Source organism: Poromitra crassiceps (genome assembly GCF_964638095.1).
Source record: "Poromitra crassiceps genome assembly, chromosome: 26".
NCBI lineage: Eukaryota > Metazoa > Chordata > Actinopteri > Beryciformes > Melamphaidae > Poromitra > Poromitra crassiceps.
In genome coordinates this window covers 7,156,156-7,168,862 of record NC_139640.1, presented here as the reverse complement: position 1 = coordinate 7,168,862, position 12,707 = coordinate 7,156,156, and the positions used below count along the sequence as shown (strand labels likewise).

General features: G+C 44.5%; 2 protein-coding genes across 2 annotated transcripts in view; both read right to left on the bottom strand.

Annotated features, from left to right (window-relative positions):
- The window catches only part of LOC310798918 (metal regulatory transcription factor 1-like), a gene marked incomplete at both ends in the record, with an annotated part of 31,133 nt that extends 18,513 nt beyond the window's left edge, over window positions 1-12,620 (bottom strand). Inside the window, 2 exons of the mRNA XM_083661476.1 lie at window positions 234-472; window positions 12,192-12,620. Coding sequence (XP_083517602.1) covers window positions 234-472; window positions 12,192-12,620 — 668 coding nt within the window. The remainder of the gene's footprint in view (window positions 1-233; window positions 473-12,191) is intronic.
- Window positions 12,621-12,663: 43 nt separating this feature from the next.
- LOC310798917 (forkhead box protein O6-like) overlaps window positions 12,664-12,707 on the bottom strand; it is a gene marked incomplete at both ends in the record, with an annotated part of 20,574 nt that continues 20,530 nt past the window's right edge. Inside the window, one exon of the mRNA XM_083661475.1 lies at window positions 12,664-12,678. Coding sequence (XP_083517601.1) covers window positions 12,664-12,678 — 15 coding nt within the window. The remainder of the gene's footprint in view (window positions 12,679-12,707) is intronic.

Here is a 12,707-nt window from a genome sequence, read left to right as displayed (position 1 = left end):
AGGATAGTTCCGGGGCAGCGATGTCATTCTGCTGCTGCTGTTGTTTTGGTAAAAGTAATGCAAAAGTAGTGTAATAAGTAACGAGTTACTCTACACAGAAAGTAATATTGTAAAGTAACATATTACTTTCAAATGGAAGTAACTAGTAATATGTAGTATATTACATTTTGAAAGTAACTTGCCCAACACCGACCATGACAAAAACAACATGTAAAGCTTGTGTTGAGGCTCACCTGTAGAGAGTGTTGAAGGCCTTCTCACAGCCCTGCACGTCACACTCAAAGGGCTTCTCCTTGGTGTGGACGCGCACGTGGATCTTCAGGCTGTAGGAGGTGAGGAAGGCCTTTCCACAGCCCTGCTGGTTGCACACGAACGTGTACTCGCCCCGGTGGGTCTTCTGGTGCGTGCGCAGGTTCCCCGCCGTGCTGTACGTCCGCGTGCAGCCCTCGAACATGCACTGGTAACGCTTCACCTGAGAGAGGAGAGAGGACCACAGAGAGGAGAAGGAGGAGAGAGTTAAGAAGCAAGCACCTAATGATGGGGATTCAAGACAACTGCTACCATTATAGACCTTATTCGCTAACCCCGGACGGCGCCATATTGTTGACATACCGTCCTGCAGCTGACAACTATAGTAACGGCCTTATTGTCGTTTCTGTTCCATTACAAAATAGTAGGGGTGCCGCAAAATAATCGATTAATCGATTAGTCGTCGACACACTCACTAGTCGGAGTGAAAATTACTAATCGACAATTATTTTACTATTTTATTTTTATTTTTTGCGTCTTTCACCGTCAGTCATCCATGCGCTAGTAGAATTCCCAGGGTCACTGAAGGCAACTGCCCCTCCGCCCCCCTCCCCGCACACGGAGGACAGGAGTTGAGAAGTACACAAAGGAGGAGCAACAATGGCCACGCGACAGAAAACTAGCAAAGTTTGGCAATACTTTGATGAAGAAAGAGACAACAAGGTTGTGTGTCGGCTATGTTCTCTCAAGCTTGCATATAACCACTCTACCACTGCAATGAGGACCCACCTTCAGAACAAGCATCTCGACGTAAACTTGCGTGGAGGAGATGATGCGGATACTAGCAGGCAGACCAGTATCACAGCTTTTACTGCAGAACCCCGCAGACGATGTGACCCTCGCCGGTCCGAAACGATCACACAACTCCTCGCTGAGATGACTGCCCGCGATATGCTACCACTGTGCTTTGTCGAGGGCGAAGGCTTTCGCAAGTTGACTTTGTCGAGCCCGCATACACCGTGCCGGGGCGCACCTTGATAACATCCAGAGTGGAGGTGAGCCATGGCAAAATTACTGAGTACATTAAACAGCAGTTAGAGGAGGCACAGTGTGTGGCAATAACGTCAGACATCTGGACGTCCATTGCAACAGAAGCATACGTGACAATAACCTGTCATTTCATCAACGAACGTGGACAGCTCTGTAGCTGTGTTCTACAAACCCGCCCCATGGAGGACAGGCATAGCGGTGAAAATCTGGCAGCACACCTGCGAGAAGCAGTCAGTGACTGGAAACTGGAAGAGAAAGTCGTTGCCTGTGTGCACGATAATGCAACGAACATAAAATATTTATTTGTTAAGCACTGAGTCTGACCCTGTATTTTCTTTTTATATGTGTAGCAATGTTCATAATGCACAAGGCAGGGAAACATATTTTGTTTTAAATTGTGTTTTATTTTGTTTTAAATATTTTCTAAAACATGCTGTTCAATAAAACAGAGAGCCTCTGGGAAACCAAACACTGACTCCTGTCTCTCCTCATTTAACTGTTTAAAACACATCTGGTGGTGTGTTGGATTACAACAGCAGCATTTAAGTTAATGGCTTGGGAATTGTCTTCAACTTTTGGCTAAATGGCTCCTAAATACATGTAATAATTGCATGTTGAATGTTTTGACATAGATTAAATTATGGTCAATTTAGATGGCGTCCTGATTATTATTATTATTATTATTTTTTTTTTTTTTTTTGCTTATAGACTAATCGACTAATCGTCTTCAGAATTTAAGGGTAATCGACAGGAAAACTAATCGATAAAGGCATCCCTACAAAATAGCGATAGTGATGACAGCAATAAAAAACCCAGAGTTGTTGTTTGTATGCTGCCGTTAATGCCTGTAATAATAAACAAAAGAAAAAACGAGGTGAACAGACTTTGCTGTGAGGAGCTGTCAGAAAGTTTCACCTGTCTCTCCTAACTATCCACACATCTCCTGTGCTGCTGACGTATCTTCCGTCTCGCTCCCTTCACGTCTGTGGACGGTAGAGATAGAAACAAACCACGGGGACTTTATTGCTGTCATTACTACAGCCATGCCTAATGCAGGTCACCATCCGAACACAATTGGAACGATACAGGTAATGCTAACTTCAGTTCCATGATGCTCATAGCGTTACTGCTGCGAGGAGCCGATGGCTATGCCGACCGGGTGGTCCGCATAACGTTAGTTACAATTAAGCACATCGACAGTGTTTTCTCACTGCCAGTAGGGGTTGACGGATACTATCTAGTCCCAGCCAGCGCTCGTCACTGCTCGTTAAAAATGTCCAAATAGGCGTTATTCCAATAAACGGGTCACATATTTGGATGTTACGTTCTCAGCTCAGTGGCCTTGTGGTTTGAGTGTCCGCCCTGAGACTGGGAGGTCGTGAGTTCGATCCCCGGCAGAGTCATACCAACCAACCAACGATTTGATGCAGTATTTCACAAAGCCAAGGATCAAGTCTTATCTGAATAGGCTACTTGCACAACTCCACTACTTCCTGAAATGAGTAGGGCATCTTGGGCCGTTTCTCAATAAGCGTTCTTGTGTGTTCTTGTGTCCCTGTGAAACGTCATCAGTCGCAGCCCAAGTACTGTTCCAATGCAAAGTTCACATTCGCCAAGAACGCTTAAAATTCCCGGATGTGTTCTCGACACGCCCACTTTACCGAGGATGCTCTGGTTGGTGACTTGTGTCAACTTGGCAAGACAGATATCCCAGCATTCATTTCGGCATAAGCAGAGGCAGAGCGGGTGGAGCAACGACCGCGACAGCAGGGGGGAATTAGCCGAGTACAATTGGGGCGATCATCTGGTACATTTTCAATCACACCATGAAATGGACAAATTTGCTGAGCTGTTCAAATACAACTGATATCAAGCTGATTCAATTCCTGTTTAGTAAAGAATAGCTGAGAGTCTTAACTGACGAGCACTGATCTGAATGATGGGGTAGGCCAACGCTATTCATTTTTAACCTAAGGGTGTGGGAGAGATCAGTTGTTCAGCTAACAGGCATGCAGAAACCCACAGTGGGAAGCTTGCTAAAGCATGTTAGCTCAGTACTATCCATCTCCCACACCATCGTGACTCTTCTCCACCAGCCTCCAACATGCATAGAGGAAAAGACCTCTCCAGGCCAGGACAAATTCAATGCTTATGCAAGAAGACTTACAGCAAGCAAACAGTGTTGGCCAACACTAGTCGACTATTAAAATAATCGTTTGTGGCGGCCCTATGTTGCACAATTCATCATGTTGATTTTAGCTTCCAATGATGATGATGATGGTGTAATTCAATAGTACTTTAAAGTCCAGCTGAACCCAAAAATGACTTTTCTTTTCTTTGAGTTCAAATACCTGGGTATGCAGTGCCCCTATTTAACAATGTATGCGAACAAAATCACAACAATCTAATTTCTTTAGTTTTTCACACTTTTTCACATCAAAAGTTCATTTTTCAAGATTTCATTGATAACAGTAATGTACAGTTTGCTGACGTCACCTAGTACTATCAAATTTCTACCCCATTTCAACCAATCATATCACGACATGCAGCTGTTAATCAAATCTTCATTTCAGGATAATTTTCTCTTCCAAATCAAGTAGAAAATGGCACCTAGTGCCTGTCATCTGGCAGAATTCCTATCCCATAAACTAACTACTAACTTGGCCAATTGTATGAAACACGAACAAAAAACAAAAACTATAATCTCTAAGAATGCAAAGAAATGTAACTGGCTCGTTAAAACTCGCATTCCAGGAATATCGTATTTACAGAAATAGCGTAAAAGGCGCGCGCTTGAGAGCGTGGTTGTCAGGGGTCTCCCCTCGGAGATTCCAGGCGGGTACTCCGCGGATCCCACTCGCGTAGCACGACAACACGCTGAATCCCACTGGATATGGGGGTGGAACACGCCATGATTGACCAATGCCAAAGCCAGTGGACAGAATTGTCAAATCAAATCATCGACACCGTATAGGTCCGTACATCTCATTTTGAATGCCAATCTGGTATGTGTGTGCAGCTTCTTTGTCTGTATTGTCAACCACTTTTCAGCATCAAGAAACTAAGCTGAATAGGTTTAGATGAGGCACGGCTGATGACGATTAGTTTCAGGGTAGGATTCAGGGTAGAATAGACAGACCCACTAATGATGAATAGACCGATAGAAAGAATGAGATAGATTTTAGATCAGGGAGGGGTTCCAAAACTTAAGAATGCCGCGGTCCACTTTGAAATGTGAAAATCTTCCAGGGCCCACACAGCCTTTTACTCACAACTCTGATCAACACACATGATGATAAGATTATGTATTTCCCTATATATTTTTAAGCGGTGCAGCCCCTTCTATAAGTGACTGTGTGTGTGTGTTTATGGCAAGATTTGGGGGAGCTTACCGACATTTGGGGAAGACTCAGCGAGATTTTGAGAAGACTGCCTCGAGGTACTAGGCTCGAGGCAACAGGGAAGGGGGTGTGGCCCCGACCCAGGCTCCTCGGTCTGCACAGACAGACAGAGGCACAGGGCAGATGTAGAGAGAGATGAGCAATGTCTGGAGGAGAGGATGATAGCGTTTTGTCGGGAATACACGCACGCACACGGTCACACGCACGACACATTCCCGCACACACACAGTTTAAGATACGTCTGGAAAATGAATGGCAAATTCATTCCCTCGTTGGCGAGACTTTGGCACGCTATGGAGAGAGCGACTCAGAACACGCACCAGCCATGTGCACGCACAAAAACACACACGCGTGACGCGCCCCTCACGCATGCACACACCGCACGGATGGGTGTGCGCACTGACGCGCGTATGGGTTGGGACTTGGGTTATGCACAAAACTGCACCGCTAGTCCAACACCTGGGTGTGATTTTTTAATACAAAAATTGAGGCAAAAATATCCAAAAGCCAGTTGCCAACATTTTCTCCCCCTTACTCATCATCATAAGTAGCCTAAACATTAGTCTCGGTTTCCAGACGTTTGGTGAGCGGCGCCAACAGCGCCACCTAACCACCAAACGTCTGGGAATTTACTGTTACAAATCTGGTTCAGAGCCCGGCGAGTACGGCCGGCAGCAGACACGCCTACATTTATTATTAGAATTTTATTTGGTAGCGGCAATGCAATGTTTCATAGTTCCAATATAGAGCAAGACACTGATGTGCTGCAAAGAGAGTTTATACCTGTTGTTGATTTTACAATCATTTTTCCTACCCGGAAGTGGTCCGCTTGCTACTGTGAGTCATCAGCAGGCTCTGTAACGTAGCCTCGGGAGTCGGGCTTATCGCTGGAGGAAAGACCTCTAGCCGTATGTTTCTCCGCAAACGCGACAGCACCGGTTCTGCTCCCAGAAAGCAGGCCCGCCCACAACGCTCATGATTGACCGATGCAAGACTTCAAACAGCACCACCTAACGTTATGAAAAGATTTAAATAGTAATATTCTCAGTCTTACAGTAGTGAAACGGATTAAGACTGAGAGCTGAGTCTACCTAAACATGTGTTGAGGCAAACTGTGTTGGGCAACAACTAATAGGGGTGCTCCAAAAAATCGATTCTGAACGGATCGCGATTCTTAATGCCACGATTCCTGGATCGATTCTTAAAATTGTTAAAAAATCTTTTTTTTTACAGTGCACCTGAACGCAACATGCAAGATACCGGCTGAATAAGTGTCCAAATGTTCATGTCATTTGTGTACTGTACTGCCACGGTGCCACCACCTCTTGCACTTAAGAACTCTGGTTAATGTATTCCCCCCAAAATCTATAAATCCTTCTCAAAGTCTACAGATCCCCCCCAGCCTATAAATCCATCTTATCTGAAGAACATAAGGGGGGAATTCCCCCCTAGTTTGCAAAATGAATTTAGGCCCTGACTGTAATACTTCAGGAGTTGAATTTGAAGTTCAGCATTAATACATTTGTCATCTTTTGTCTTATATTTACCTTTGTGTGTTATTTCAATATAAAACTACATAATTGAGAATCGATTCTAGATTCTGGAATCGAGAATCGTTGGAATCGAGAATCGATTCTGGAATCGGATCGTGACCCCAGGAATCGGAATCGGATCGGATCGTGGCTTAGCCGGATCGGAGCACCCCTAACAACTAACCTGGCGTCACCAGGCTCTCTCAAAGGAGAGAGTGCCTGGTACGCATTACTACAGGCAGGAAGACCCGCCCCCCGTGTTCCGGTGGGTCTTCCGCTTTATGCGCCGCAGTGTTTTCGTTCCCCCATTTTACCGTTTTGACCGGTGTGTCAGGCGGCGATGCCGTTATTTGGTTTTAGTTTGTTTGTTTTGTATCTTTTTGGGTAGCTAGATACTCACGTCGCCCACGTTTTCTGAAGAGAACGCAAGGATTGAGCGGGAGGCGGGAGCACAGCTGCACTTTGGTTCCGGGGCGGATGTCGTGGGTGTGTTCCGCCCATAGCTGGATGACACGGAATGAGGATTTTCCACCCAGACTAGGCAACAACAGAGAAAAATCAATCCACAAGCTATTAATGCTATTTAGGCTGTGAAAAATGCTACCTTATGTATAATGTTGAGACTCGTGGGTACCCACGGAACCCATTTTCATTCAGATACATTGAGCTGAGAGGTCTAGGGGCCCCTTTGAAATACTTTTCCCCTCTCCAAAATGTTGCCTACGTTTGGAGCGTTATTTAGCCCCCTTGCTGACAGGCTAGCATGCCATGGGAATCACTGATCATAAAATGTTATCATAATCTACTATTTGTATAGATCTGAGTTAAAAATGAAATGATGGCTTGCAAATACAAACTGTGCCACAGTCAGAGCAATGCAATAAACATTTTAATTCACCTGAAAAATCATTCATAAAAACTGTGATGAGTGCAAGATGCGCTAAAATACATTTACATCTTAGCGCAGGAAAGGTTTTGTGCGTGCCTCAGCCACTCAGTCCTTTGGAAGCAATTTTGTTGCGCGTTGTGCAGCACTGCACTGCACTGTCCCACATAAAGTGTGATTTTGACCCCATCCAAAATGTCATGATTTCCGACATGGAGTAAAAGCTCAACCAATCCTACAATTTAATAATCCATCCCATCAAAAAAGATCAACAGAAACAGAAACGTCACCGACACCAACCCTGGGGCAAAGAACGGTCCGGTCTAGTATGTGAATGTGTGAATTAAGACCCCAGCAAGATTGAAATCGGTCTGATTTTTCAATTTCTACCGACAAAATAATTGTTTCCAAAGTCACTGATAATGCTACTCGAAGACAAATTTCTCCCACGGGACGGGAGACAAATAAAGTGAACCTTGATCATTGTGATCAAGATGCATTTCACAATTCATTTCAACTAGAACCCTGCATTGCTGACAAGGTGCTCACATAAGAGAGGCGCATACACTCAAATCTCAAATATGTACAGTACACAGAGACACCACAGGCATAATAACGCAACACTGAGCAAATGCCAGCGGACGTGACTGAACACTATCTTGCATCTGTCCTATTTTTTACGTCAGATTTTGACAATACAGTTTCCCCTCCATCAATGATATGATGCAGACTGTGCATGATGGCGTGCCATGGACAAGAGTCAGGACTGGACGGATTCCAGCAGAGTGAGCGCCTAAAACACAGCAGGTCTAGCTAGCACTGACCTAAAACACAGCAGGTCTAGCTAGCACTGACCTAAAACACAGCAGGTCTAGCTAGCACTGACCTAAAACACAGCAGGTCTAGCTAGCACTGACCTAAAACACAGCAGGTCTAGCTAGCACTGACCCAAAACACAGCAGGTCTAGCTAGCACTGACCTAAAACACAGCAGGTCTAGCTAGCACTGACCTAAAACACAGCAGGTCTAGCTAGCACTGACCTAAAACACAGCAGGTCTAGCTAGCACTGACCTAAAACACAGCAGGTCTAGCTAGCACTGACCTAAAACACAGCAGGTCTAGCTAGCACTGACCTAAAACACAGCAGGTCTAGCTAGCACTGACCCAAAACATGGGTGACGATACTGCGACAACATGAAATGACAACTCGCGTGAACAGATTGGCGCTAAATTGACTCACTCAGGATTTGAACCCAGGATCTCTGTTGCGGCAAACCTAATGCTTTACCAACCAAGTTCAACTTAAAGTGGTGAAGCCGTTAGGCTCATATAGTATACTGCGGTTTTCCACACCGCCACATACACAGCAAAGTTTTCATGATTTTTTTTTGTGACGGACAATTATGGGAAATGATTGGCTAGTCACAGCTAAAAGCATAAGCTGAACTTTTAGGTGGATTTAAGGATGTAATGTTTGGCGGAGCACAGCCGGGACCTAATCTATGTACAATCGAGTATGTGGACTCTGTTTGTTTGTTTGTCTGTTTGTTTCAAGTTCTGTGTTCAGCCACAGCTATGCCGTTTTACGTGCGATCGGGCTGAAACCTTCACCCTGAACCGATTGCCGTCATTCCACTTGCTCGGTATCCACAAGATCCAAAACCGACATTTCCATGTCCCAAACATGCTGTAGAACCTGTCAATCAAAGACTGTGACCCTCAACACAAGAGCCAGGCTGATGTGTCATTAACGAGCGCTCATTTAACTCCGGTAATTTGGTAAAAAAAATAAAACAAAACCCTCGTAACTTCTGCCCACGGTAGGCTACCATAATGGAGATGCATATGGCCACCTGAAAATAATACAATGTTAATAAATAGCCTAATTAAGAGGTTGCAATCAATCTTCTTATCACAGAAGAAGCTGGCTCCCACAATGCATTATGTTATCCCAGCACCCGAACGACACGGCTGTAGAGCAGAATGGCTCTGCTGTAAAATCCTCATAGACGTTTTTTTGGTCAAGTTAAAACAGTGTAGAAATGACACCGGAAGCGGAAGAAGCAGCCATCAGGCACCATGGCAGCTAGAAATAAGGTGGATAGAGCTCAACAGTAATGTGACGTTCTGTGACGTCTCCCGGTCCGGAAGACAAATGGGTTATTCTCTGATGGAATAGGCGCTGGGAAAAAGTGGGCGGTCACTGTTGATTTTAATTTGAATAGGCCAATAGGGTATAGAGATACCCTATTGGCCTATTCAAATTAAACTATTTTACTATTTCACAATTCACATGCACTCAGGTCTCATTACGTTTCCCTCGCCCATCACCTTTGGCTCCGGGACTCTGTCACATAAAGTTACCATCCGTGGTGTGTGTGAGGTGTCAAAATACTGGCTTGTTTCACAGTGGATTATCATTTTAACACCCCCGACTAAACTACTGACATCCACAAGAGCATGTGATTGTGAATATCTTCAAATTGCGATGGGAAAACAGGTAAGAAACAGCTTTATAGACCTTATTCGCTAACCCCGGACGGCGCCATATTGTTGACATACCGTCCTGCAGCTGACAACTATAGTAACGGCCTTATTGTCGTTTCTGTTCCATTACAAAATAGCGATAGTGATGACAGCAATAAAAACCCCAGAGTTGTTATTTGTATGCTGCCGTTAATGCCTGTAATAAATAAACAAAAGAACGAGGTGAACAGACTTTGCTGTGAGGAGCTGTCAGAAAGTTTCACCTGTCTCTCTTAACTATCCACACATCTCCTGTGCTGCTGACGTATCCTCCGTCTCGCTCCCTTCACATCTGTGGACGGTAGAGATAGAAACAAACCACGGGGACTTTATTGCTGTCATTACTACAGCCGTGTGTAACGCAGGTCACCATCCAAACACAACAGGAACGATACAGGTAACGCTAACAGCGGCTAGCTTCCTATAAACGCTGCTCTCACATAGGTTGTCACTTCAGAGCTGCTGTGTTATGTCGAGAACATGGCGGCGGTGATGGTATGAGTGACTGAGTCTCGGAGCCAAAGGTGATACTGAGGCAAGGGAAGTGCAGAGTGCTACTCTGTAGTCTGCACTTGTGCTCCTAATGGTCTATTCATGCATGAGATATCGTTGTAAAAAGTAAGAAAACAAAAGACGTACTCCGTCTCCTCCAAATTAAAACAAGCCTGTTTGAATAAGAAGATTTCACCTACTTTCAACATAATATAATAAAGTTTGTGGTGATTTATCAAGTGTGCACAGAAATACGCCTCATAACACTGTCTCTGGTAGCTAAATGTGCAACTAAAAATATTTAATATAATGCTTTGAAAAATCTAGGGATGGGGTATGATTTTATCGATACCGGTTCCGGTATCGGTACTGGTTATCGATACCGATACTTATCGATACTCTTATCGATACTCATCTCCATAATTTGGTGCAAAAAAATAAAGACATGACATGAAAAGATGTGAATAGACTCAACAGTTATTTTGTTATTACTTAGTTATTACAAGTAAAATTCCTGAGAAGGCCTATTTCACCGCTGTGAATATGATTTATTCAACCTAGGTGGTAGAAATATGCAATTATTATTTTTAAATTGGAGCCCTTTGACCAGAGAAAACGGCTGTAGTTTTACTCAATTGAAACTCCTGCGATCTCTTTACTGGGGCATATATATTTTCATTCGCAAAACATTTTCTTCATCGAGTCTGGATAAATCACACCCGTTTTCAAATATGATGAAACAAACCAGTGTGATGGAGTTGCGTTACGTGGAGTTTGTGGACCAACTTGATCTGATTCTGAATGGATGGCTCAGTCGAGTAGCGTTAGCTGCCTTCAAGCTAACGTAACGTTACAGGTCAAGTGAACACTGTCGCTGTTTGTTGTTCTGTATTCAGAGTTGGCAAAGTGAAGTCCACATAATATTCACCCTCCTTTCAGCTGTGGCTGACAGACATGGTCTCTGTAGCGAGTCTGGAAAGACTCAGGTCTCTGAGGACTAACTCAATCAGGAAGTTCTCGATTATGTGGGACCCATTTCTGGACTACCTGGGTGAGGTCAGAAATGAGTAACTTACACGTCCTCTCATGGACTGTGCGAGATTTTAGGTACAGCGTCTCTTTGAAACAGACTTTTTTTGTACATTTTAGTAGACTGGTAGCACCATGTTGTAATGTTGTTGTTTTTTCTCGTCTATTTTTTCCTTTTTTTCTTCTGCTTTTGCTTCTTTCCGTTTGAATCTGTTTGTTTACTTGTTTTGTCTTGTTTTTAGTTGGTTTTTAATCATTTAAAATCAAACCTGTATAACTGACTGGATGTGGGACTAATGGGGTGGGAGAAAACGTTTCTTTTCAGATCAAGCATTCACACTGCCAATGTTGCCGTTACAGCATATTTGTATATGAATTATTTGAAGACTATTTGTTATGGGTTCTGTCCCATCTGTTTGCTGTTGTTGTTGTTTTTTTTTTTGCTTGGGTGTGTGTACACCCAATTATTAACGGCACTGAACTACCGTAATGTCTGAAAATAAAACAATAAAAAACTATATATACAAGTCCACATAATATTCTGTGACTGTCAGAAAATAGGTCAGGTTCAGCAAAGCACCGTGACGCTTGTGCAACGGGAGGTGGAGATTTCTCTGTGAATCATCACAGGGCAGTCGCTCGCTTTATCAGACTGTTGTTGTGTGATTCGCTACATGTATTTTCTTCCAAATATACTAGCCTACTGATGATTGAAATCTTTTAAACCAAGACGAGCGTAGTGACAGGAGGACAGGAGTGTAAACACGCAACATCAAACGCCTGGTGCCGCTTCGTCATCGTTAGGGACGGTAAAAAATAATAATAATAAAAAAGAAAATACCAGTAGCAGCACCGAATGTCCAGGACGTTATCAATACTCCTGGTACCGACTAATCAGGCACCGGTACCAGATAATACGGGTGCTCGATATACCCATCCCTAATGACAACCAAACAGAACATACAAATTCAGTCAGTGTTTTGCAGCACGCCATTTTTTGTTTTGTTTTACACATTTAGGCCTACCTCTCTCTGCCTGGTCTCGGGGCACTCGGAGTGCAGAGTGAGTGTGGCCCCCTCTATGTTGCGCGGCATGGGGGTGGAGCCCGGATTGATGATGAACTGGATCTGGTCCGCTGAAATGGTGTGGTGCACGTAGCCCTGCGACATGCCGTCCGGGTCGGCCATGAAGGCCAGAGAGCCCTCCTCCTCGTCCCCTTCCGTTAAGAACTCGATTCCGTCTTCGTCCCCTCCACAGTGAACGTCCTCCTCTCCCTCCTCGTCCAACCGGATGGGGTCCTGCTCAATGAGCACCGTGGTGGTGTCGTACACCCGACCGGACGACGAGGAAGGCTCGGCAATGTCCTCGTCTTCGTCCTCATCCTGCTCCAGCTGATCCACCTCCACCTCGAAATACATGGAGGGCGCCTCCGTATGAGGGCCATTCTCACTCATGGTCCCGGCAGCCTCTCTTCCCTCCGCGAAGAGGACCGCACACTCACACAGCTACAACCTGCAGAAACCATGGTGAGCAAGATAAGA